We start from the raw sequence: 24,684 nt of genomic DNA, 5'->3' as shown, positions 1-24,684 counted from the left end.
ATCTGTTTATCCAGCATCAAATCATGCCATGTATTTAATTCTTGAAAGTCAGCTTCCTTGGAAGCTAAACACAGTGGGACAAAAGGCATCTACTGAATAATCCCAGGCAAACACAAAAGAGAAATTCGTAAGGCAGAAGGATGCCACTTACTACACTCATGTTAATATTATTAGGAGTGTATGTTCATCCAGAGGGAGAAAATTAACTGATTAAAAAGACCTTGAGAGGAGAGGTGACAGCTAAATACAGAGGAATTTGTAATCTGCTTTGTTTGCACATGAGACAGCTGGTTAACAAATTATGAGAGGTTAACAAACACTCTGAGAAATTCAGAGGATGTAGTTTGGCGGGGAAGGAATTCCATTTTTCACACATTTTCACTAACAAAGGAGAGTCAGATCCTCCTGTCTTCTGACAGCCAACCTAGTATTATGTGGGTACTATCTGCTGGGCAGCAGAGTGAAACCCTGCACAAGCTTGGCAAACCTCCAAAAGATTTCACAGGGGCCAGAATTTTCATCCAAGCAATTTTAAAAGCTTAATAATCACATTAGTGCAATTTCTTAAGCACATCTGTAGGGCAGAGAGGCAAAGCAAAAGAGCAGGGCCCTTCAGGCAGAGCAGCACTCTCCCAGAGCTGGGAGACAATGCCTTCCTTTAACCTTCTGATGAAAAAGCTGCCTCCTACCTTCAAGCGAAAGACAGAGAAATGAAAGCCATATCACTCCCAAGTGAGTCCTGGGGCACTGAGCCACACCTGAAATAAACAAGTCTACTGGGACACCAAGATTTAGGGGAAATTTGACCTTGAGTAGCCAAAGGCCTGGGAGAAGCAGGGCTTCTTTTCATGCACAGAAGTAAAAATGCCTGGAAAGATACAACCTGCCAAATAGTAACAAGTATATGTATATACATATAACTCCAAATGTCACGATCACTAGGCATCAGGGATGAAAGCATGGGAGTACAGCTGTTGAAATTTTTTTTTTCTAAATCCTGTAGACTTCATACTCCTATCCTTTCCCCACCAGTAATTCAGCCCTGATCATTCAGTTAAAGGAGGCCAGCTCTCATTTCTCAGGCTGCCAAATTTTGGTGGCAGGGCCATTGTATTTTATTTGACTGCAAAGTGCCAAGTATATTTAAGGCACCATATAAATAATAAATAAAAATATTCATTGTTTCCCTCTCCACTAACGTATACTGATGTGAGAAGCAGGACAACCCTTTGCTTCCCTCTCTGCCTTTCCCCTTTACGTAACTCTCCAAAGATAGCTTTTTCCAGACTGCCAAGCAATTAGCACAGAAGCAACCAAATTTAACCACTACCTACAAAGGGGGATAGCACCAAGAGCTGGTGAAAAGGAAGATGAAAAGAACAGGTCAGTGGTGGCCAAGGCTTGGGAAAAGTCAGAATGCTGTGCAGGGGCAATGCAAAAGCTGCAAGCTAAGGACTACGCCAAGGCCCCAGTCACCAAAGTCCCTCATCCAGCGACTCTCATCTGTACCTCAGACAAAGCCCAGGGGTTTGCATTTTAAAGGTCGTCTAATCTGAATCCTCATGCCACAGGAAGGGACACCTTTCAGTAGACTAGTTGCTCAGAGTCCCACCCAACCTGACCTTGAACAGTTCCAGGGATAAGTCATCCACAACTTCTCTGGGCACCACTTCCAGTGCATCACCACCATCACAGCAAAGAATTTTTTCCCTAATACCTAATTTAAACCTATTCTCTTTCAGTTTGAAGCCCTTACCCCTTGTCCTGTCATTACATGCTCTTGTTAAAAAGTCTCTCTCCATCTTTCTTGTAGGTTTCCCTTCAGGTACTGGAAGACCGAAATTAGGTCACCCCTAAAGCTTTCCCTTCTCCAGGCTGAACAACCCCAATTGTCTCAGCCTTTCCTTGACAGGAGAGGTGCTCCATCCCTTTAATCATTTTGGTGGCTTCCTCTGGATTCACTCTAGCAGGTCCATGTTTTTTGTGTTCAGAAGACAACATCCCAGAGATGGATACAGTGCTGCAGGTGGGGTCTCATCAGAGCAGAGCAGAGCAGAGCAGAGCAGAGCAGAGCAGAGGGGCAGAATCCCCTCCCTCATCCTGCCGCCCACGCTGCTTTGGATGCAGCCCAGGATACAACTGGCCTCCTGAGCGCACATTGCTGGGTTGTGTCCAGCCTCTTGCCCACCTGCACTCCCAAGTCCTTCTCAACAAGGCTGCTCTTGATCTCTTCAACACCCAGTCTTTTTTGATACCAGAGAAGTCCCTCCAGATGAACAGAAAAAGAGAATTCTGAGAGACCAAGTGAAGGCTAAAGCATGCTGCAGCCTCCGTGTTGCTCCACACTGTACAGTGCTGAGATGAAGAAAAAGAGGGAGAATGACAAAGAAACTAGGACTGAAGCAGAGGAGAAACAAAACATGTTTGAAAACCCACTGACTTTAAATATTTATAGTCTTAAAAATGACTGAATCCCATTTCAGCACACAGGCACAGAGGTTTGTTCCAAAGAGCTCAGAAAGCATAAAAATTATCCAAATACAAAGACTCCAGAATGTCTAAATCTATGATAAACACACCCATCTGCAACTGCAAAAATTTATCTGAGATTATATTTATGTATACAATAAATATAAGTCACAAATCAGAAAGATGTATAGCTAACATACGATATGCTGTAGGTATCTAATAGCTATTTATCAATAAGAATTTTTAGCATAATATGTAATTACACATAGTACACATACATTATGTGTATTTACACATAATATATAGCTACACTATATAGTATTTTAACTACTTCATACTATAACCTGATGATTTACAAGGAGATGCAGAGAAATAATTGGATTTTAAGCCATAACATTTCAGACTATCAGAGCTCTGAGTTTTTTACACTTCACTATGAACCAGTGTTTCTTGTATTAAGCACTAGTTGATGCCACTGTTATTATCAATAATAACATAGGTTAACACAGTTTGGGTTTTAGTTAAAGAGCAATATAGAATATTGCCCTGTCAGGACCTTGGAATTGTTTTGGGAAGGACAGGGACCTATCAGAAGATAATTTTAGATATTGACGTATGCTTTGACCATTGAGAATGTTGAATACGATTTTGGGCAGTACCCGTATAAAAGCCCCTGATTTCCGGGAGGTCAGCCCTTTTCCCTTTGGCCAGAGAGCGAGGTACCATCGTGCGGCAGCCGGGGCTCGGCCGGGCCGCGCCGCCCTGGCCGGGGCCGGGCTGAGCCGGGCGCAGAGGAGCGGCCCTGGCCGGGCTGTGCTCCGGGGCTCTGTCTGCTGCCAGCACGGGGCCGGGCAGGCTCTGCCGGCCGGGCCCATACCAGCTACGGGCCTGGCTGGGCCGGGGCCCGCCCCGATTTGCACTGAGGGGGGCATTTCTGATCCTGCCTGCTTTTTTGATTCCAGACTGCCCGCGTCCTCTGATCTCTGACCTCTCGGTGTGACTTCTCCTCCCAGTCACCAGCGTGGCCTTGAAAATCTAACACGGTGAGCTGTAGCAAGAGAGAAAAAGACTCTAGGTTGATTTAACCCTTTCCTGGCAAAATGAAGCTTCCAAAGCCTAACCCTTCCTCGAGAGAGAGAGAAGAAAGAGACAAAGTGGACATAAAAAAGACACAGGATAAAGTCAGTGGAGCAAGAGTGAAAGAACTGATAAAGACTATTGGAAGGGATTGAGGAAGTGGACATTTTTCAGCTGGACTTCTGTGGTGTAAACTATGGAGAAATGGACTATTTCTTGTATTATCTTAATGTTTTTTGGAGGAATGCTGGTTCTAGTCAAAAGTGATATAATTGAGATTTAAGTGAGAATCTTTAGAGAGAAAGTGATTTGAGGCCCTCAGCTCTTGGGATAAAAGGAGGCCTCTATTTCTTTGGAGATAGAGATGATTTTGGAGCTGGAAGAAGAGAATCCTTGTTTTATACTAGAAGAAGCATTCTTAAACTGTACTCCAAATACACTCAGAGGCCCATGAGTAGGCAGGGGAAAGACTGCTAATGGGTGGAACTGCACAATCTGCAAACATTCCATGTGGTTGCAGATTTGTGACACTGGGAGCCACAAGACTGGTTTTGTCTTGTGGCGAATGTCTCCATAGGACTCGAGAGAGACTCCTCTCCAAAGTGATTAAAGATTATGTTCAAATGGTGAAACTGACTGAAAATCACAGGTTGTGTCTCTCTATGTTGTTTTGTAGGAAAAATTTAACAGTTTGTAGGGGGAGGGAGGAGTGTTTTGAAGTTTGATTTTTTTCAAATTTTTTTCCTTTTCTATTCTTTTGGTGTGTGTGTTAATAGAACTATTTGTTTATCTTTAAGTTTAAGCCTGCTTTACTTCTCCTAATCCTATTCCACAGGGGAAAAAAGAGAGTAAACACTAAGACCACTTCACTAAATTTGGCAAACAGAATTTGGTGAATGTGAAACCACTGCATTGATGAAGGTCATATTTAAGCAAAAGGCCCAGTTCAACTCATTTACCAGGAGATGTACCCACAGGAAAGCACTGTTGAAAGAAATTCAACTCTACCCCACGACGTAAGAGATTCAAGAACCTCTTTATTTGGGGAGTTATTTGCCAAGTAAGGTGCATCAAATTTACACATTTTGGAAAAGGTTCTGATTGATCACAAGAGGACAAGATTGGAAGTGGCATGGTCCTTCTTCTGTCTGCCAAATTCATATCTCCACAAAGGTGTCCTGACAATAAAAATCATACTGCTGGTGAAAGATTGCGTACTTTCTGCCTTTGGACATCACCACATAAAACTTCCTTTATATCCTGCTGGAATGTGTGGAAGTACCACAAATGTCAGTTAACACTAAATGTTTAGTCCCGTGGAAGATTTGTACTACCTCCAAGCCATCAAGTTAGACAATCTTCCCCTTATAGGTCTCACAAGGCACATGACTGACCCTCTCTTTTAGTCTACTTGGGGGTATCTGCTCTACATTTTCCCTGGACTTCTCCAGAACAGGTATTTTTTGTTCAAAAGCTGCAAGCTCAGGGAAGCATTTAACTTCAATCATGTGAATAATAGCTCATTGACTTTAATGTCACCACTCATGAGCACAAAGTAAAGCACATGCTAAAGTGTATCTGCGTTCTGTGATATCTGGGATCTTTGTATAATTTCAATTTAATGTGCTGCAAAGTACAATGTGGGAAATAATTCATTTTTCAGTTTCACAGCCAAGGATCTAGTACTGCCAGAAAAGAGCAGATCCTTTTATTTCTGCAGGTTTTTCAGTGAGGCTTTTGTTTTGTACCAACCTGAAATGTTCCACTTACCTCAGAAATACCTATTTTGTTTTGTCTTCCGATTATCTCCTCCTGTCTCCTTCCTTTAATACTAAAATAAAATTTTTTTTCCACCTTTTTTCACCCTTAAATGCAGGTCCATTTTATGAGTAGTGCCTTTAGGAAATGACATGTCAAAATACATGTCAGAAGTATCAAAGTATTTTGCATAAAGTACACTAAAATGAGCTATTTTGGGAAATATCAGGAATTCCTTCTGCCTTCTTATACTCTCCTCAAGGTTTTTTTTTGTTTTTTTTCAGTAAAAATACTGCCCAGTTTTAACTTCAAATCTTGTCTTTTAAAAAAAGCAACAAACTCATATCTATTGAAAAAATAACTGACGTATGCTGCATTTGTCTCAACATTTCATTAATATTTTAAAAAGCAAATAAGCCAAATATGTGTGACATTCCAGTAATCTGTATTAATTTGCAGGCATGCAGAAATCCATTTCTCTCCTTTTCATGTCAATTACAATATTACCATTTTGATATTTTATTAGCCTCTTTGGCATTTCCAACTAATTTACAGGAAAGGATACTATTTTTTTGTTATTATTAGCATACTGCCTTCTAAATCATTTGATTTAGATGCCCTGCTGGTTGTCCACATTTGCTTTTATTCTATTACTACTGTATATGAATGGAAATTACATATAGCTATTAGATTACTTCACACATTCGTTCATTTTATATAATCTTTCCTGTATTTACTGCTTTTGTTAGACTGAAATACCACAGGCACTTGTTTCTCTAACTTGTTTCTGAAGTTCTCCCACTAATGGAAATTGGATTATATCTTCTGATTACACTCAGATGAAATCCAGACCCAGCAGCTGACTGCAGTATTCTGCAACAGGTCCTCTTACCACTGGGGCTTTCACCAGGGTCAGGGCAGCAGCAACCCCCCACATGAATCCTGGATGGATGCAGCCTAGCAGCATGTGCAAAAAGATGCTGCAGCTGGGCTTGCAGGGAGCTGACATGGCCCCTGTGGCACTGCCCCTGCTAGGACCACCTCCAGCCCCTCTGCTGCACAATGTGGACCGGTGGAGGCAGAAGGTGCTGCTTTGGCACCTGCACAGGAGGAAGATTATTCAGCATACCACAAGCACAGGGAGCTAGAAAGGAGATGCTGTAAAAAGCAGGACTTTTACTACAGGACTCATGAGATCAGTGCTGCTCTCAGGCAGGAGCAGGTTTCTCCTCCCTCAAACTGCCTATGGCTGCCCCAGAGTTAAGAGCTAAAGCTTGATATATGATTTAGCAGCTCCCAAAGTTAATATGGGGAAACTAACAGCCATCATGAGGTGGGTTCCTGCATCAGCTCTGGCACCTGTTTTGAGCCAGCTGTGCTCAAAGTGTGGCATTCAACAAGGTGATCATCACACAGGACAGAGAGAGAGAGTGGCAGAAGTCCCTAAGTTCATACAGGGGGCCTCCAGACACCTTCATTCAACCTGGTACCCTGGGACAGAGGCATCCACTCCCACCCAGCTCAGACAGACATGCTCAAGTATTCACAGAAGCACAGTGGGGGCATGACATTAGTCATTGTCTTTTGTGCCATTAGGAAGTAAATGCTGGGACACAGCCAAGACATAGTCCAAGTCCTGAGATATCTGGAGCATTTCAGTCTGTTTTTCTGGGGAAGTGGCATGCTGGCATCTGTAGGCACCTCTTGGAGTGGTTCTTCCCAGGCAAGACCTAAGGAAGAGGGTTCAAGGAGAGACCCTCAGGGTAGCTGTTGCAGAGTGTACCCAGCCTGACCTTGACAAGTGCATCCCAGCCAGGTGCAGTGATGGATTTTGTGAGTGCATCTGGCATTTTGGCTACTCTACAATGTCAGTGGGACACCTTCCCAAGGTACTGTCGAACTACAGAGACATTTGCAAGCAGACCTAGGTCTAGGCAAGTAGGAAAAACATCCTTTTGTTACTGTCACTTTGTCCATTGGCTTGGATTACATCCTCAGCTGAGTCCTTGTGCTGGTCACAGGTTGCCCTTACCAGCTGATAGAGAAGACCAGGAGACTAATCTGCCTGACTTCTGCTGTGGACACCAGATCATACATTGGGGATAAAAGAGATTGGAAGCAACAGTCTTACCTCTTGGAAAGCAGTCTTTCCCACCTAGCTTTGAACAGTGACTGCCTCTTTTGAAGGTCCGAACTAGCTTTAAGCAGGCAAGAGAAGTGAGGTAGAACAAAGTACACTTCCATGTGCCCTGGATGTGGCTATGCCCTCCATCCGGGCCAAGCAGTGTATTGAGAGGGTGAGTTGCAAGCACTGTGCGGGCTTTGGAAAAGGAAAAAGATGAGATTCAGAAGAGTGAATTCTTCCCAAACCAGGGGATCTTGAAGCAGTGTGACAAATGTCTGGATGATTGCTCCCAAATCCTACAGAACCCTTTGCATTCAGAGAGTAAAATCCATGAGCCCAATAGATCAAGCTCATTCACTCACTTATTTTGGATGGAGTTAGTCCCACCTGCCTTTATTGCCCAAAGGCAGCTGTTGGCCTTCAGTTTCACCAGCCAATTTTCATTTCATTCCAGATGCTCTGGTAGATTGTAATCTTACCCAAATATTGTACTTGCACTAGCAGCTATATTTGAGGCATACCAGAATACTATGGCCTTTCTCTTCCCCAGGGGAAAAAGCACATATACTTCAGTGTAGCAAAAGCAAATACAGGTATGCTGGCAGGGAAAAGTAGAAGAAGATGGCCTCAATCCAAAATACACATGTGGCCCTATGGTGAAATCAACTAAAACAGGCCCAGAAATTTGTATCTAAAGGCTCTGTGAAGCTCCAGGAGTCACTGCTTTCTGAATATTTCATACACATATCTCTGCAGGTATGAAGAATATCTTGAAATGAGAATGAATGCATGTTCTCTCCATGAGCCTAGGCACAGCCTGAAACAATAAATCACAGGTACAAACTATGCCATTTAGCTCAGACAGTTGAAAACCTAATGATGACAAACTAATGTTACCTCTGATAGGACTGGCTGGTTTTGAACAGTCTCTTTCAGTCTGAAGGAACTCACAGCTTCTAAGGAATCTCTGCAATAATCACCACTTGACAGAATAGCATCCTCCCCTCCACCCCATCCTCAACACAGAACATTGCCAGTAAGGAGACAGTGTGAAACAAATTGAGATCAAAATTAAGACTAATAACAGGAGCACTTCTGCAAGGATTGTATTATTCTGTGCCATGTTTCATTCCAGGAAAAAAAAAAAAATAGTAAGAAAAATTCCTATGATTAATCCATCACAGAATTTCCAGCTTGCTGAACAGGATGCTGTATACACAGGAGGCCTGACCACAAATTATTTCTAGACTGTCATGAAGGACATAGGAGTCAGTAACTATAGCCAGCCCAGCAGCCACAACTGACACTTGCAGTCCTCCTCTTTCTTCTATCCCCAGTAGCAATGTGTGCAACCCATTGCTATTTGTCTGCCCTGCAATGGCATGACCCCTTAAGCAGCCCCAGGGACTGAGTAACAAGCTCAGCTTGGGTAACTGAGCCTCACAATACTCAATTCCTTGCAAATAGCCTCACCACAAAACAAAAAAATAACAGTGTAAAGCATTACACCCTCATGAGCCAGACAGTGCTACCCTGCATGTATCAGCGATCATCTCAAAATCCTTAAGTGTTCAGAGTCCAGCAAAAGTGAATGCTCTGCATGGACAAAATACTATGCAGGTAAACAGGGCACTGAAATGCAGTCTGAACAGAAAATGATTTCTTGTGGTAAGCCTCCAAACACCTTGAAAAAACAACAGTACAACTTCAAATAAAAGCAATAGTAAATCATCAAAGCCACAGTGATTTACTCCCATGGACAGAACTTGCTTTCAGAATAAATTAACAGATCATTGTTAGCCTAATGGCCAGCATTCCTACCCAAAACTAATTATTTAATCCTGAAAAAACAGGTTACAGCCATTATACACATCATCTCCAAAGCTCCATTAATTTGTTCCTTGCTGACAGTGAAGGTGTAGTTTGGGATTGTGCAAGAAAGCACAGTTCAGGTCTGTTTATAATTCATTCCTGACGTGCTTAACACATGTAAAAGTACAACTGAATACCAATGAAGAACAGTTGTGCTATTTAAATTAGGGTCTAAAGCTATGATGTGACTCTGAAAACACCTGCCCACTTTCCTTATGAAAGCAAAGAAGAGAGGGTAGAGCAGCCTTTTCTTGGGAAAAGGCTGCTTTCAGGGTTTGGTTGGTTACATTACCTTTTTGTCGCTCAAGCCAGACACCTGGTCCACGTATTCCTCTTGGATCATGAAGGCAGCCAGGTTGGCAGTGTAGCTGGCCAGAAAGATGACAGCGAAGAAGGCCCACACTGACACCATGATCTTGCTAGTGGTACCCTTGGGATTCTGAACTGGCACAGAGTTGTTGAACACCAGCCCCCACAGCAGCCAGATAGCTTTGCCAATGGTGAAAGAGGGACCTCCTGGTTCTAGAGTGATTGAGAAACATGATCCCACAGTGAGCATCTGAGAGTAAGTGGTCCGCATTTCCAGTCACATGCACATCTTGATTTCAGAGTTAAGAGCAGAATCTATTCCCCCTTGTGAAGTGAATATCTGCAGCTGCACTCCCCTAAGTTCATGCTACCATATCTCGGCAAAGTACAACCTAAAAAATTATTTTTAAAAGTTGTCCTCTGGTTTCCATATTTTTCTGTCACAGAGATTTCCACTGAAACCTTATACAAGGGCATTCGTTTTCATTTGATTGAAGTATCTAGAAGCCCAAACATTTAATTTTGGTTGAAGTGTTGTCCACAGAAATAGAATTTGCTCAGAAACATTCTATCCTCATTTCCAGCTGTTCACAAGTGATGTCTTCAAACTCCCCATGTACACCCATGTAAAACATGGCTCTCACTGTACTTGTAAAGGTACAAGGAAGAGCACCATCTGAAATAACAGGGCTGTACAAATACTTCTTGCATGAGTGTTTCATTACTCAGTCCATTGAAGATCCATGAACCAGAGAACAACACAACAACACAGCTCCTTCTCCCCATATTTTGTGTCTAAGACACATGACAGTGATACATGTTTGTTCCATCTTAAGAATATCTGCATGTCTGCCCTAGATAGTCCAGGAGCAGATCCAAAGTTTTAAAAGCTCCTATTTTCCCCTTATTCACTTTACAGTCTGGAAGCTCACTCATACCCCAGAAGCCATGTGTGCTAATGAAGCACTGGATCTGAAAACATGTGAAATGGCACCTGTCTCCCAGCAATCTTGTATCCCCAGCATGTGCTGGTTCCATTAATGGGAACCTAACCCAGAATTTCCTCAACTTGAGCACAAGAAGAGCTGAGAGGGAGAATGCAGATGTGATCACTCTTTGGACACTGAGAAGATCCTCTTAGGATGAACGGAACAGTTCAAGCATCTGTCCTTTCTCCAATGGTGCTAACCTGGTCAGCATCCCATGCTTTATCTCCTCAGGCAGGCTGATTGGATCCTAGTGCTGCTGCCTGTGGTTAAGATTGACTCCAGCAAAACAGCAAAAGGGAAGTAAGTTTTGACGTGTCTCTCCAAACCTCTGAGCAGCAAATAGCATAGATCATCTGGAAACACTAACCATGTTACCCTAAACACAACTGAACAATGCAAGGGGCTCATTTTTTACCCAGGGAACTGCAAGTTCACCAAGTTCAGAGCAGAATTCTCACCTGGGAAAAATGGTTTAAATTCCAGGGAGACAAAGTTCCTAAGAGAAATATGGTTTGTCGGTCTTTGTCTTTTTACATGCTGGAGTGGTATTTTTATACCCCTCTCTACCTAATGTGCCCTAAGATACACAGATGAAAGGCCTAAATATCGTCAGTGGGAACTGTAAGGTGGAAGGAAATCTTGAGAAGATCTCTTCTAAAAGCCTTTCTCTCTCCACTGATCACCCCATGTACTTCCACAATTATTTTGTAAGACAAAAACCAAGATTGTAATGGGAGATTCCAATCCAAAAGCCTTGATGTACATAAAGAGAAAATGCAGGTGTTTGAGGCATACTGTCAGGGGCATACTGTCATAGTTCAAATGCAGCCAAAGTAACAGTATCTAGGGTTCTTATTACCAAAATCAGCATTGCAGTCTCTGCAGCAGATTTCTGTATCTTCATATTTCATCTCTCAGGGAAAATATCTGCCTGATCATGCCATACTCTTCATAATTCCTCAGAAATATTGATACTTGTAGCTGCAGTTTGGATAACTTAACTGCACAACTGCATGCCTGTACTAAAAACTGCTTTGAGTTCCACATGTGTATTAATACCTCTTAAGAGACTCAGGTTTCTCAGTATTTGCACCCAGAGATCCATGGTGTTGTGATCAGGTGCCATAAAGGTCCTCCACAGCTCCATGTTGAGACAAGTTCTCCACTTCACCATGTATGTGGTTCTGCCTGCATTCTCATTAACATTTTTATTTTTACTCCTCTCTAATTTGATGGCATAAATTCACTCAAAGCACTAGACTTGGGAGTAAATGACTGCATTTCCCAGTAACTCTCTCTCTCTTGCTATTCTGTAGGAACCAATAAATCCAGAAAGGTTTGAAGGGCTGTTTCACCAGGGGTGAAGATGTGCAGACAACAGAAGACTCAACTTGCTAATTGTTTTCATGTCAATAAGGGAAAAAAGGCTGTATCTTAGGAAGGATCACTTGCTTGTTCCCAACTTTCCTGTTGCCCTTGAAAAATAATTCTTTACCCACTCCCAATAAAATTAGTCTCCTACTCTCTCAATTGGTCTTAGAAAGCCGGAAAGGCAAGTAGGGGAAGGACCTGACCAGGTGACAGATGTGGATTCTGGAGGACATAGCATGATGCCAGAAGGCCAGCAGAGTAACTTGCCCTCCAGGGAGATGTATCATTGAAGGATGGATTGGCAGTGCTGAGCCCTGTGATTGTCTCAGAGAGTGAAGCACTGTAGGCCCTGCCAGCACTGGCCACCAGGGCCCATTTTCCTTCAGTGAGAAAAAAGCTGGCACTGGTATGTGCTTTAGACATGAAAGGCAACACAGCTCCATCTCTCACGCCAAGCAAGTTATCCATTACACACATCTGCTCTCTTCAGAGCCTTTTTTCTGCCTCCATCCCTGTCCTCTTTAGTCTGAATGCAGAGCTCAGAGTGGGCTAGATCCTTATCACGTTCACGGCAAAGGAACACCCTAACAAACAGAGATTGGAAACCAGAGAGAATCATAGCAAAAACAGCTCCCCTTACCTCTGCCATCAGCAAGGCACCGATTATAGCCCACAGGGCTGAAGTACTCAAAGACGAAGACAGCCACCGCAGAGATGATAAGCAGCATCACAAACATCATCACCCATACATCAGCACTAAAAGGCTCTGGAGGGGAAGAGAAAACCATGGTGGAAGACCTGATAACATCTCATCTGCTTTGCTCTCCAGAGAAGCCCAGTGTGGGGCAAACCGGGCTGAGGAAAAGCAGAAGTTAAAACAAAGTCTTCAACCTGATCCTGAAAAACTTCTTGAACTGGGCTGCAGTTTCTGTCTCTGTAATGACTTCATTCCATCACACTGTTACATTTGCGACACATGGCTCCATATGGAACCACACACAGCCATTGTGGCATGCATTGATAAAATAAAATACACTGATAAAAGATTGTTCCTAGGAAGTTCTCCAGCACCATCTGGAGAGAGTGGGGAAAATCAGGCAGAACTGGCAGAGTTTCAGACAGGCATCCAACTTTCAAGATGCTATCGAGCCAAAAGGCATCTCCAGATTTCTAAGTTTCAGCCATGACAGTAAGTTTTTTAGTATTCCATCCCTCTAGCAATGGGAACACTGGCTCGTTCTATAAATGTTAGTGTTCGTGTTCTGCAAGTATTTAATCTCTGCTACGTTTTCTCCTTCTCCCAGCCTGAACAGAAAAAGATAGGACTGAACCAGATCAAAGAAACAAAGACCTTTGCTCCAGAGGATAGCCAATTTTGCAACTTCAGTTAAATTGCAGTTTAAAATTTTGGAGATAACTTTAACATTGCTTTTACATACCCCAGCAATATTTATGGACTTGTTAAGGGGAAAAACTCCTGAAGAGTTAGTAGTCATGAAACTCATATTTAAAAAGGTCTGGGAAAATTTCATTACCCATATAAAAGTATTTCTGTTTGTGAATGTTTTCAGGACTCTGGCAGAGAGCAGACAGAAATTGTATAACTCATATACTGTGTTTGCGGCATCATAAAGCATTATATAAAGCCAAATAGTAGACACTAGGAAGACATGAATGCCTTGGAGAAATGCAGTATCATGTCCATATTCTCTGACCACCCTCCATCAGTGAGGGACATTATAAATGCCTTTATTGTGAGACACACTGTCAGCACAGAACCAACAGCCCAACTGTTCTTGAAAATGTCTATTTTCAAGAATACATACTCATACAAGTTGTCAAGGGAGCGTCAAATTAACAATGTCTTTACAAATAATGTCCCTCAATGTGCAATTATTTATTGCCAATTGCTATCACCAAGCGTTACAGTATCCCAGCTATAAGGTTTGAATCAATTTTCTTCTGGCCTACACTCCTTGAATATACTATTAGTTGAATCACTGGGAAACCACATGCTGTGGTGTATGTGACAACTCTGAGTGAGCCCAATTTTTCTAGGATTAGGCATACAATTGCTGGAAAATGCTTTGGCTTGGAACTCATAGGCAGTGCCTATTTTACACTTGCATTTGCCTGGACTTTGCTTGCCTGGGATTTGATTCTAAAACATCACAGTATATTTTTATATACCTCTCCCATGGGTACTCCCAAAAAAGACCTTTCAGGCTAAGAATCACAAGCAACCTTCACCTAATTTTTTTTATGACCACTGGGTGAAGTTTTAACTTTAGATTGAAACAATACCTAAGAAGGCAGAAGGTGAGACAGTTCCATTACTACGTGACACCATGACACTGATTCCCGTCTCAATGAAGGGCACAGAGAAATCCACCACTTCTGAACGTTCCTCATTAATGGTGAGGGATCCCACAGCCATATAGGCCCGTTTGGTGACAACCTGGAGGAAGGAAAAAAAAAGACATCACACATAGACACGAGGCAGTCCTCAAGCACCACAGTCAAGCCTCTTCTCATCTCCCTGCCTTTCAACACAATCCTTTTACTCCTGTAATCCCATTCCCTATATTGTTTGTAACATCCTTCCTTTCTAATCTTTCATCAGGACATCTTCTTCTTTCAGACAACCTATGGACATTAATCTTCCCCTCAAAGCTGGTATGTGTACAAAAAATAAATCCACAGAGGTCTTAGGATAAACACATCATCCACAGAGAAGACATCTTATCTCATTTTTCTGTCCTTGCTTTATCCTCCCTCTAACACGACAAAGTCTTATTCTTTTTTTACCTTATATACAACCTAAGCATAATCTAGGTTTCAGCAACTCTGGTGAATGGATATCAGCCTCTTTCTAAGACTGTGTAGGCCAAATTTGTGAGACCATAGAAAATAATAATTAATGGTCAGACAAGAAAGGTTGTCATGGTTGGAATGTCAGAGCAGATTAATTCACTCAGTGCCAAGAAAGAATGCAGGCCAGTCATTTCTAGAGTCATCTCTCTCCCACCCTCAGCAGTGGAGCCATTAATGATGGGAGGCTAGACCTGACCCACATCACTCAGCCCAGGGTTGAAGCCCACCATGCACTCCCTTTGCTGCTGACCTCTCCAATCATTCCGTTCCACGTCCCATTGATCTTTTTTCCATGCTTGCCATTAGTCACCAAGTAGAGGTCATAGGTGAATTTGACAGACTTCGAGATTTTCTTGAGGATGTCTATGCAGAACCCCTTGCAACATTTCTTCATGTAATCTGGCTCCTCATCAGTTTTATTCCTGAATCATCACAATAATAATGGGTTAAAAGACTGGGAGAAACTCCTGTAATTCCCCTCTGTTGTCAGTTTGCATCCCCCCTCCCACTATATAATGTGGACAATTTATATTGTGCTATCTGTGCTGGAGGGTGAAGAGACACACCACAATGATTTGCCCAAAGGGGCCTGTTATGAATGGACATGGGACAGGATGGGCAAATGGAGGTAAATTTCTAAAAAGGATCATGGATTATGATGATATAGGCCCAGCAGACACATTGCATTCTGCTGAGAACAAAGAACCCAAGATGAGCAGAAAAATACAGGAGTGCGTACTCGGTCACTATGCGTTTTTGGCAAGGGACCGTGTTCCTCATGCAGGTACCACTTAGGGGGTCCACGTTCTCCACAATGACAAATGGTGCCTCTTCCAAAGTCACAATACTCAGGTGATCGTCCTCACGTTCCTCAGAGTCAGGATATAGCTCAAAGCGTGGCCAAACGTAATACTTCATCTGCAACTTTTTTTCCTTCCATTTCCCCACCTGCAGAAACACAAACCACAGAACATAGACTTCTAATTGTCCCATCCCCATCCCTTTGCATCAACCACAGCAGGACTGGGTAAGAGGACCATTCTGGAGTACCCAAACTCATGACTTATGTAAGACAGGGACATTTCTCAGGAGAAGGCTCTGATTAAGTGGATTCAAACAAGGGGGAAGTGCAGAACAAGAAAGATCTCTGAGCTGTCTCATCTCTGCAATGGTCTCACCTTCTGGGTGAGTGAGTGGTTAGCCATGGGAATACTGTAACTATGGTCAAACAGACTTATTTCAGCCAAACAACAGACACACAATGACTTGGTTACACACCTTAGCTGGAAATAAGGAATTGTTTTACGCTTCTGATGCATGAAAATTAATACCAAAGAGTATCTATGAAGTTTTTTAAATCTTGCTATTTTTCCTATTTTCCCTAATAACTTTCACAAATTTCTATTGTAATTTTAGAACACTTCATTTTCCATTTCCTATGTGAATTGAGATCGTACCTTCAGGAGTCAAAAAAGGAGGTGGGACTCAATTATCTTATACCTACTAAGAATGAAAGCTGTTTAGAAGCTATTGCAGTCCTTAAAGAGACAATACATATAAGCTCACCCACTGTCCAGGCAGACCATTCCTTGGGAAAAAAAAAAAAAAAAATCCAGGAAAAGAGAAAACTTGAACATCAGCTGTACTTTCAACTATCAAAGACTCACCTTTGTTCTCAATTCCCCCTCCCACCATCACGGCTGACAGTAATTAGCACCTTGGCTGCCAACCAAAGCTGAGAGGGTGAAGAAGCTAACTGGGCTTTAGAAGAAGCTTTTTTGCATGATCCTCAAAGCCAGTCCTCCAGGCCAAGACTGAGACATGCTGACTTGATGGCAGAGGCAGTGGGTGGATGTGTGGGAAGCTAGCATGACTGCTCTTAGCCCTGTACCTGCTTGGTGAGTAAACAGAAAATCTTCATTCCACTCCAATCCAACACCCCTCCCACCACCCCCAAATTTCAGTCATTTATTTATTTAAATGACAGAATGGAAGGGAGAAACACTTATTAAAGGCTCATTGGGTGTCAGTGGTTAATGTGTGAAACTCAAATCCCAGCTGGAGTTTGGCTTTTGAGAGTATCCAGAATTCACATAAAACACTTGTCACCTTCAAAGCAACAAACACTTCATCTGGCCATGAAAGAAAAAAGACACTCTGAGGGCTTGCTGGGGGAGAAGAAAGGCAGAAGAGATCATCCAGAGACTTCAGTTTCCACATCCATCCTCCATCCCTGTGCAGGGGGAACACATCCCCCCAGTGAACACAAGGCAAGGCAGTTGTAAAAAGATGGACAGTGTCTGGACAGCTGGTCTTGTCTTCCCAAAGGCAAAGAATGCCAAGAAGAGCTTGCCCTTAATGTTCCATCCACCCATGGAGATGGTCTGCATTCATGTTTCTAAGCCTGGATGTGTAAAGTGAATTTCTAAGGGAATAAAGAGCATGGACTCACATGCTTATCCAGGGTCTGCTCACCCTGGACTTCCCACCTATTCAACAAGCTGGTCAATTTATCATCGGAGCCAGAGATTTCTGCAGTGCTTCTTTAGCTCTCAAGTAACTGAGCTCAAATCCCCAAAAGTAGTAACTGCCACACGGGGCTCAGCAGGGACTAGTGATTAAGATGCTGCACAGAACAGCCCAGTTTTCAGCTCAGTAATATTAACTTACCATAGAAATGAATGGCTGATGAAAGAGACATCTCACAGAATCTCAGAAGCCCTTAGACATCTCAGTAACAGGCACGATATAACCCCCTGAGTGATAAATTAGATCAGATGGGCAAACCCAACCCATAATTACTCAGGAGTTCTCTGGGACAGAAAGGGGAGTTCATAAGGCTGTGTTCTAGGCACATCTCACAGTGTTGTACTACACAGAAACATTATGAAATTAGGATAACAATGACAGCATGGCCACAGCCTTCTGTGCACTAAATCATCTCACCTGCAATTACAGTAGTACACCTCCATTCCTTATTATCCCAATAAAATCATTCTAAATTTTCCAAAGATGAAAAAAACCAAGAAGTTAAGTAAATGTTCTGACCTAAATCTCCAAATCAGCTATGGATTGTCCCAAAAATATGGGCAAATGTTACATTTTATTGCTAACCTGAACAATCAGGCATGCCATATAACTCCATACATGTACAGATATGACTAAGAAAAGTCAGAAAATCACAGTGAATTAAAAGAGGGCAGACTTTTTTACATGCTTATGCTTACAAAGGTCAAATGTATATCCACATAGTTAAAGAAGGATAAGCATAAGCGACATACGGGCAATGAGTAACACCACATGTGCAGAGGATGGAGACAATGCAAGACAAAGAATACACAAATGTGTACTGTATGCATAGATAATCTGCCATGAGTGGGAAGGAGCAATTCACTGTAGGGACAGAAGTTAGCAGAATTAAATGTCACAGATTTGTCCAGGTAAAGATCCCTACACCTAAATACAATCTACCAAGCTGTGCAGAGCAGAGCAAGGCATTTCTGAAGTCTCAGGGTACTTTGTATTAACAACCTATGAACTGTTATTACCTGGGTTTTGATGAGTGCTTGCCTCAGCAAAAAGAGGAAAAATAAACTATCCCAGGCATCCTTCATATTGGTCACCCTGCAGTTTCAAGACCCATTAGATGTTCTCCAATCAGTCTAGTCATCCTAACTCCCACTAGGAGCCCTGAAGGGTCACAGAATCAGTAAAAGTAAAGATACTAGGGACCTATAAAGACTCCTTTGTAATCATATTGTCCAATCCCTATGTAATGTTACTTTATTGAGCCAGGACACAGCTCCTAAGAAACAGAATTTCACCTTAACTGCCCCTTGATCTATCTAATCTTGTCAAGAAAGTAAAGTCACTTTGATTGGGGATGAATTTGGAGGTGTTGAGGGAGGGGAGTAGCTAACTTTACCCTTAAATATAAGATCCTATTTTGGATAACAAGATTTGAAGTAGAAGTCCAACACATTTGCAAAGAAAGAAAGGAAGAATTATAGACCAATTGTAGAACAGAAAGTTAATCACGTACGCTATTTGCTTGTCTAAGCATATAAGTTATCCCATGCAGACAAAGGGCAAGATTGCCTATGCAGGGGGAAAATAAGTGGGAGCCTTCTGAAAGCCTTCCTGCCAGCTGGCAAATTGCCTTAACCGCGGTATAATGCAGCCAGAATAAAAGAGTTCTGCAGTATGTTAATGCACATTTTTAAGGATAGGTGCATCACATTAGTTCCTTGAAATTAATTCTTAACAGAAGCTTTTCTCTCCTCCCAAGGGAAGCTGAGGCTTGTAACAGCCATTTGTGGCAGATGTTTCTCTAACCTGTCCTTACAGTGACAGAGAGTCCAGGGTCTCTGCAAGCAACATATTCCAGTGCTTAGCTATCCTTCCCATTAAAAAGTGAGGTTTTTCTCCTGATGTTTAACCTAAATCTTCTTGCTGGAATTTATACCAGGAGAGTGTATTTCCTTATTCTCCTACATTTGCTCTTTTCAGTGTTATCAGGTCAGTAAGATATTTTTAACAGAAAGGAGCTGATAGTCTCATTCAGTGGCTATCTTATAATCTTACATTGGCAAAAGCAGCCACCTGTTCAAATGACCAGCATCCAGTCTCACCATTTACAAAATCCTTACTCAGATGGGTAGTATGTACAAGTACATTCCCATGAATCATCCAAAATCATCCAACAAAGGCAGAAGTAAATCCCTGAGTTCCTCCTAATATGGCAAGGTAGGACTTCAAAACAAAAGATCATCTGGAGAGACCTATAACTAGTGTCAACAGATGGAAAACTAAAACCTCCTAGAAATTTGGTTTTCAAGGGCTAGGCAGAAGAATATAATTCTGAATTAAATCAGTAATGTTCAGATATGTTTCTTAGGCAAGATACTCAGCAGCATTGCACTGGTATTTGGGGTGAAGGTTCAGGAGAGAGCCTGAACTCAGGTGCTTGTTTTTCAACAGGCTGGAGCAAAACTAGCTAGGCAAAGTCTCTTGATAGTTATTATTTTATACAGGCTCCTATTTGCACCATGCCCTGCACCACTCTCTTTTCATTTACAATCTTATCTCAATTCCTGCTCTCCCCTCCCCACTCCCCCACCTCCCCCCTCCGCTATAGAAGAAATGCAAAAGGAACAAAGGGGAATTGGTTTCATCTGCAGAATTTTAAAAAAAGACCATTCCAAACTCACTTAGGACTTGAACCGCTTTGTGCAGGGTTTTTTTTTTTTCCCAAAAGCTTTGTTTACTCCCTAATTATTGATTCTTTTATTTCTTTTTCCCCAGGAGCTGAGGAGTTTATTCATTCCAGTGGGGAAGCACTAAAGCAACAGCAGAGAACATGAATTAGAGGGCAGAAATTCCCCATTCCATCAAGAATCTCTGTAACGCAGTCTGTACCCTTGCGGCTCCACATTGTGTAAAACTGAGATAATATCATGTTTTTACATCTGGGGTGCACTGGGTAGATGAACACAGAAAAGCCACGAGGCTCACAGATACTGTGGAAGTGAGGAGACACATACACATGTCTAGCACTAGATGAAGGAACATATATGGCATGTATCTATGAATGGTATAAATGTGAAATGTATAAGTGCGTATGAATGTATAAGTGTATAAATGTTAAAATTTCCTGTCTTTAATCTTTGGGAAAATATTACATAACTTTTACACCTGATTTAAATACATGAAAAATGGAAGATCAAATATAGAAAAGGTAAAGCTAGGATGTTGGACAAGGGGCAGAAAATAGACTGTTATTGTTAATATAGCTGATGGAGAAGCACACCTAACCCCTTTGGGAAGCAAGGCAAGTCCAAGGAAAAATAAGACTCTTGTCAGTAGAATTGGTGCAGATCCTGAATGAGGACATGGGAAAAACAGAACAACGAGGCAGGACATGAAAATGGCTACTCTAGAAGCACCATAGAAATAGCATTTATAACTGGGACACTGCCAATGGAAGCAAGCATTACTCAGGGTACATAAAATAAAGGAAGACCTTGAGGATGTTGTAACCTTAATGCTGAAGTACACTGTGGAGAAATAAATCATGCATAAATAAAGCAGAATAATTTTGGATTGAAATAGGTTTTAGAAGGCCGGTGCAAGATATTTCATGAGGAACGAACTTCAGAGATCTACTGTAGCTCCACAGGCTTGGCTTCTGGTCTGGATAGAGATGTCATTACTGTTTCTAAAGAGAAATGTTATCAGGAACTAAGTTATTATGGGGGTCTTTAACTTCACAGAGATTAGATGGAGAACAAATGTAAATTTTCACAGCAGCATCCTGATGTTTCTTTTTGTGGATCTGATAGTTGGTATACTGCTTTACCCCAGAATTACTCAACAGGCAATAGGCTGTGATGTTTTACTCAGTTTGGGCAAAAGCTAGTTATCAGAAATAACCTTGGATTGAGCAATTAGGGGGACAGAAAGCCTGTCTTAAAGAAGGAGATTAAAAAGCTTGTCTAGCCTAGATAAATGAAAGCCAAGAGGGCATATGACTGCTCTGTATAAATAAATGGGGGACAGATAAACAAGGGAGAAAGGAAAGTGATTTTTAAGCAGGAGAAACAATGCCGGTAAAAGAACAACTGATTGTAAGGATATTTGCCTTGAAAAGAAGATAGGTTTTAACCATCAGAGAGAGAAATTCTGAAACAGCTCCCCAAAAGTAGTTGTGACAACAACTAAAAATGGGCCAAAAATAAGCACAACTGGTTTGTATAGGGCTATATGATTTTTCTGCCTAGAGCAGAGGGATGGGACCAGACGAGCCTTTCCAGTCCAGTAACTATAAATAAGCAGAAGCAAGAGGAGGAATTCCACTGTGAAAAGCCTTTTCCCCTCAATTTTTCAGTCTGCAAATGTCAAAACTCAGTTTTAATCATCATATCTCTGTCCCCTAGCTAACCCACATGAATACAAAGACTTATGCAAATAATACCTCCAACTCCTTTGCTCCTACTTCCCTCATTCAGCAGCAATATCTTCTCTAGTGCCCTGAGAATAAAACAATCCTTTTAGCCTTCACCCAAGCTGGTTAGTTATGACTCTCACACTAACAGTGCTGACATCACACCGGTGACCAAATGTATAATGGCTGTGATGCTACAGGTCTGTATCCTCACATAGGCTGGCCTACAGCAGGTGGAAAAGAGACGCCACGAAGAGCAAAAATCACGTTTACAGACACTTTAAGGTGATTAATTAGCCACATCAGCCAAAGCAGACAAGAAATGGTTGTGAATGCTCCACATGTAAAATTAATTAACACAAAAACAATACTCCTTCCTGAACTTCAAGTTCACCTTCCACAACCAGCTGGGGAAGGATGCTTTCTTGACTGCACCTGCAGAAGCAGGAATTGCTTCTAATAGCCTTTCAATTAAAAATGTAGGCTGCAGGAGATGGTGTAATCTTCTCCCCTCTATATTTATACAGCACCTAGCATATGACAGAAGGCAAGAGGCTGAGCTTTGAATACAGATAGGGTGAGGTACTTGCTCCCGCTTTACCACTCATTCTGGGAATAAAAGCTCTTTGGAGAAACAGTCTTCCATCTCACTGAGGTCTGGCATTTACACAACTCTTGCCGTTTTTGCTGAAACATTTCTTTTCTGGTGCATTTGTATGCCTTTTGCAGTTCCTAAGGTCCTGTCCTCTGCCATGATTAGCCAGAGAAGGTTAATTAGGTGTACTTTGAGCACATCTGACTTATGCAAAGTCAGTGAACTATGGGGCTCCACTAGTGTCACAAAAAAGTCAGAGCTGTGAGAATCCCAAAGAGTTTGCCTTGCTAAATCATTCCTCCAAACCAGAAGGCACCAAGAATTCAATACAGGTATAAAACTAGCCCCTCTGGGAGATGATGGTGTGCGCTCTTAACGGTAGCATTAACTTGGTATCCCAGAAAGTGGTTCATCCAGGCAAGGCTGGCTCAAGCTGGAGCAGTAGGGATGCCAGGGGGACATATTTATTCAAATACCTCAGTGCTACCTGATGTATAGATAACCATGATTTATGGAAATGCAGACTGCAATCAGCACAGGGATAAATAGGAGACATGAGGAGAGAGGAAGCTGTTAATGGTAGTGGGGGCTATGATCTGAGTAGGCTGGAGTACGTAAGTCTAAGCTTTTATCAGGAGCAAATCAGGTGTTAAGATTTGGGAAGAAGAATTGGAGCAAAATTTATATCTTAAAAAGTACTGAAAACTGACTACCATCCAACATAACGTACCTTCAGCTAACAGGCAGTGATAGAACCTGACTCAGACTCTTACTTAATAGTGTTGCATACTTAGAGCCATCATGCCCATCTGAAATGACTCTGTGAGGACAGGGGAGCTTAATAAATGTCCCACATTCCAGCAAAATTAGTCTTTTCTCATTCTGGTCTGGTAAATAAAATCCAAAGTTGGGGAGCTTATATTGTCCCTATCATTGTTCATCTAAGGTGAAAGAAGGTTTCACCTTGAGCATCTCTATTGCTTTCCTTTGCAGAACTGTGAGGTAGGGGAAAATGTAGCAGGGGTACTGGTAAGATTGCACATTCTGTGTCCCAGGCAGTTCAGAAGTCACAAAGGATTTAAAGAAAATATATTTTTATGTGCATGTACAGGCATCTATCTAAATGCTTTATGTAAGCATTTTGCAGTCTCTAGGAGTGCATCCACATTGTGCAGGTGAGTGTCTGCGTCCAGTACATGTCCATGCATGTAATGCCCTATCTAATAATTTTTCCCCTTGGCTTTCCCTGTTGAGTTCTGGGTTTGAGTTTCATTTTGCTGAGGTTTCAATTCTTTCACTCAGATTTTTTTTTCTTCCCCCTAAAGCATGTTACACAGAGGAAGGGATCCTTGCCAATTCACTCTGCAGTCTGGGAGACTGTTTAGAGCTTTGGCTGCTAAGTGGGTCCAGTACAGTACAAAACCCTGATACGTGTGCAGTGACACCACTCTTTACACTGATTGAATATCTCTCCCGGAATCTCTTGGGATCTGAAGCTGAAGGAATATTCAAAAATGCAGATGCAGAAGAAGACCAAAGCTGTTTCCTTTTGCTGAGAAAAGCTAAATGTTGAAGCTGGCCCCAGCAGGGTTAGGAGAGGAGAAAACACAGAGAGGGGGTGAGTTACCCAAATCTCACTGTTTTCTGTGTTGTGCAAGCAAAACTGAAGGCACCACTTGAAAAGCATCTCTGAGGATATCAGAGAGAAATACTTCACCTTTCAGTGGGAGGTGTCACAGTGGGTGAAACACTTCCTCACCCTGCATACACCAGCCAGAGCCTCTGCCCTTGCCTGGCAGCCCTACATTGCCCCTGTTGGTATGCCCCTGTAGGCATGTGCAGAGGTGCGTGCCTGCCAAGAGCAGCACTGGAACGGCTGTACGCAAGCCTCTCTGGCAGAGAGATGCGAGGTGCTCGGCTCTCCTCTCACTGCTGGAAAGGGGAGGATCAAACCTCTTCCAGAGGAATGACTGCACATGCTGGGAGCCAGATTCCAGGGAAATCAGTTACAAAGCCACAAGTCCCTGCTTCTTTTTTCTCCCACCACTGACAGCACTGGGCTGCGGATTGCAAATGCCGTCTCTATCTGCAGAACACCCTTTGTCTGGATTCACACTGGCACAGCCACAGCCAGCCCCACTACCTCCAAATCTTCAGGGTGCATGTCCATAGCCCCCCTCAACCTGGCACATGGCAAGGAGTCTTGTCCAGTGCACCAGGGCCATCCAAAGGGGTAGCCAACTGAAACACTGCTCCAAGTTGTCACCAGATATCCAAACTGAATTGAAACAACACGTCTGCT

The 24,684-nt window shown here is 42.4% G+C and overlaps 1 protein-coding gene across 2 annotated transcripts in view; it reads right to left on the bottom strand.

The window, feature by feature from the left end:
- The window catches only part of GRIN2B (glutamate ionotropic receptor NMDA type subunit 2B), a 215,214-nt gene that overhangs the window by 17,235 nt on the left and 173,295 nt on the right, over positions 1 to 24,684 (bottom strand). For both annotated transcript variants that reach the window (XM_040063362.2, XM_040063361.2), the window contains exons 5-9: positions 15,584 to 15,792; positions 15,095 to 15,266; positions 14,275 to 14,428; positions 12,611 to 12,736; positions 9,594 to 9,823 (exon numbers count right to left, since the gene is read on the bottom strand). In XM_040063362.2, coding sequence (XP_039919296.1) covers positions 9,594 to 9,823; positions 12,611 to 12,736; positions 14,275 to 14,428; positions 15,095 to 15,266; positions 15,584 to 15,792 — 891 coding nt within the window. The remainder of the gene's footprint in view (positions 1 to 9,593; positions 9,824 to 12,610; positions 12,737 to 14,274; positions 14,429 to 15,094; positions 15,267 to 15,583; positions 15,793 to 24,684) is intronic.

The sequence above is a fragment of the Hirundo rustica genome, chromosome 4 (genome assembly GCF_015227805.2).
Source record: "Hirundo rustica isolate bHirRus1 chromosome 4, bHirRus1.pri.v3, whole genome shotgun sequence".
NCBI classification, from domain to species: domain Eukaryota; kingdom Metazoa; phylum Chordata; class Aves; order Passeriformes; family Hirundinidae; genus Hirundo; species Hirundo rustica.
The sequence above is the reverse complement of the archived record's forward strand: the minus strand, read 5'-3'. Positions and strand labels throughout refer to the sequence as shown.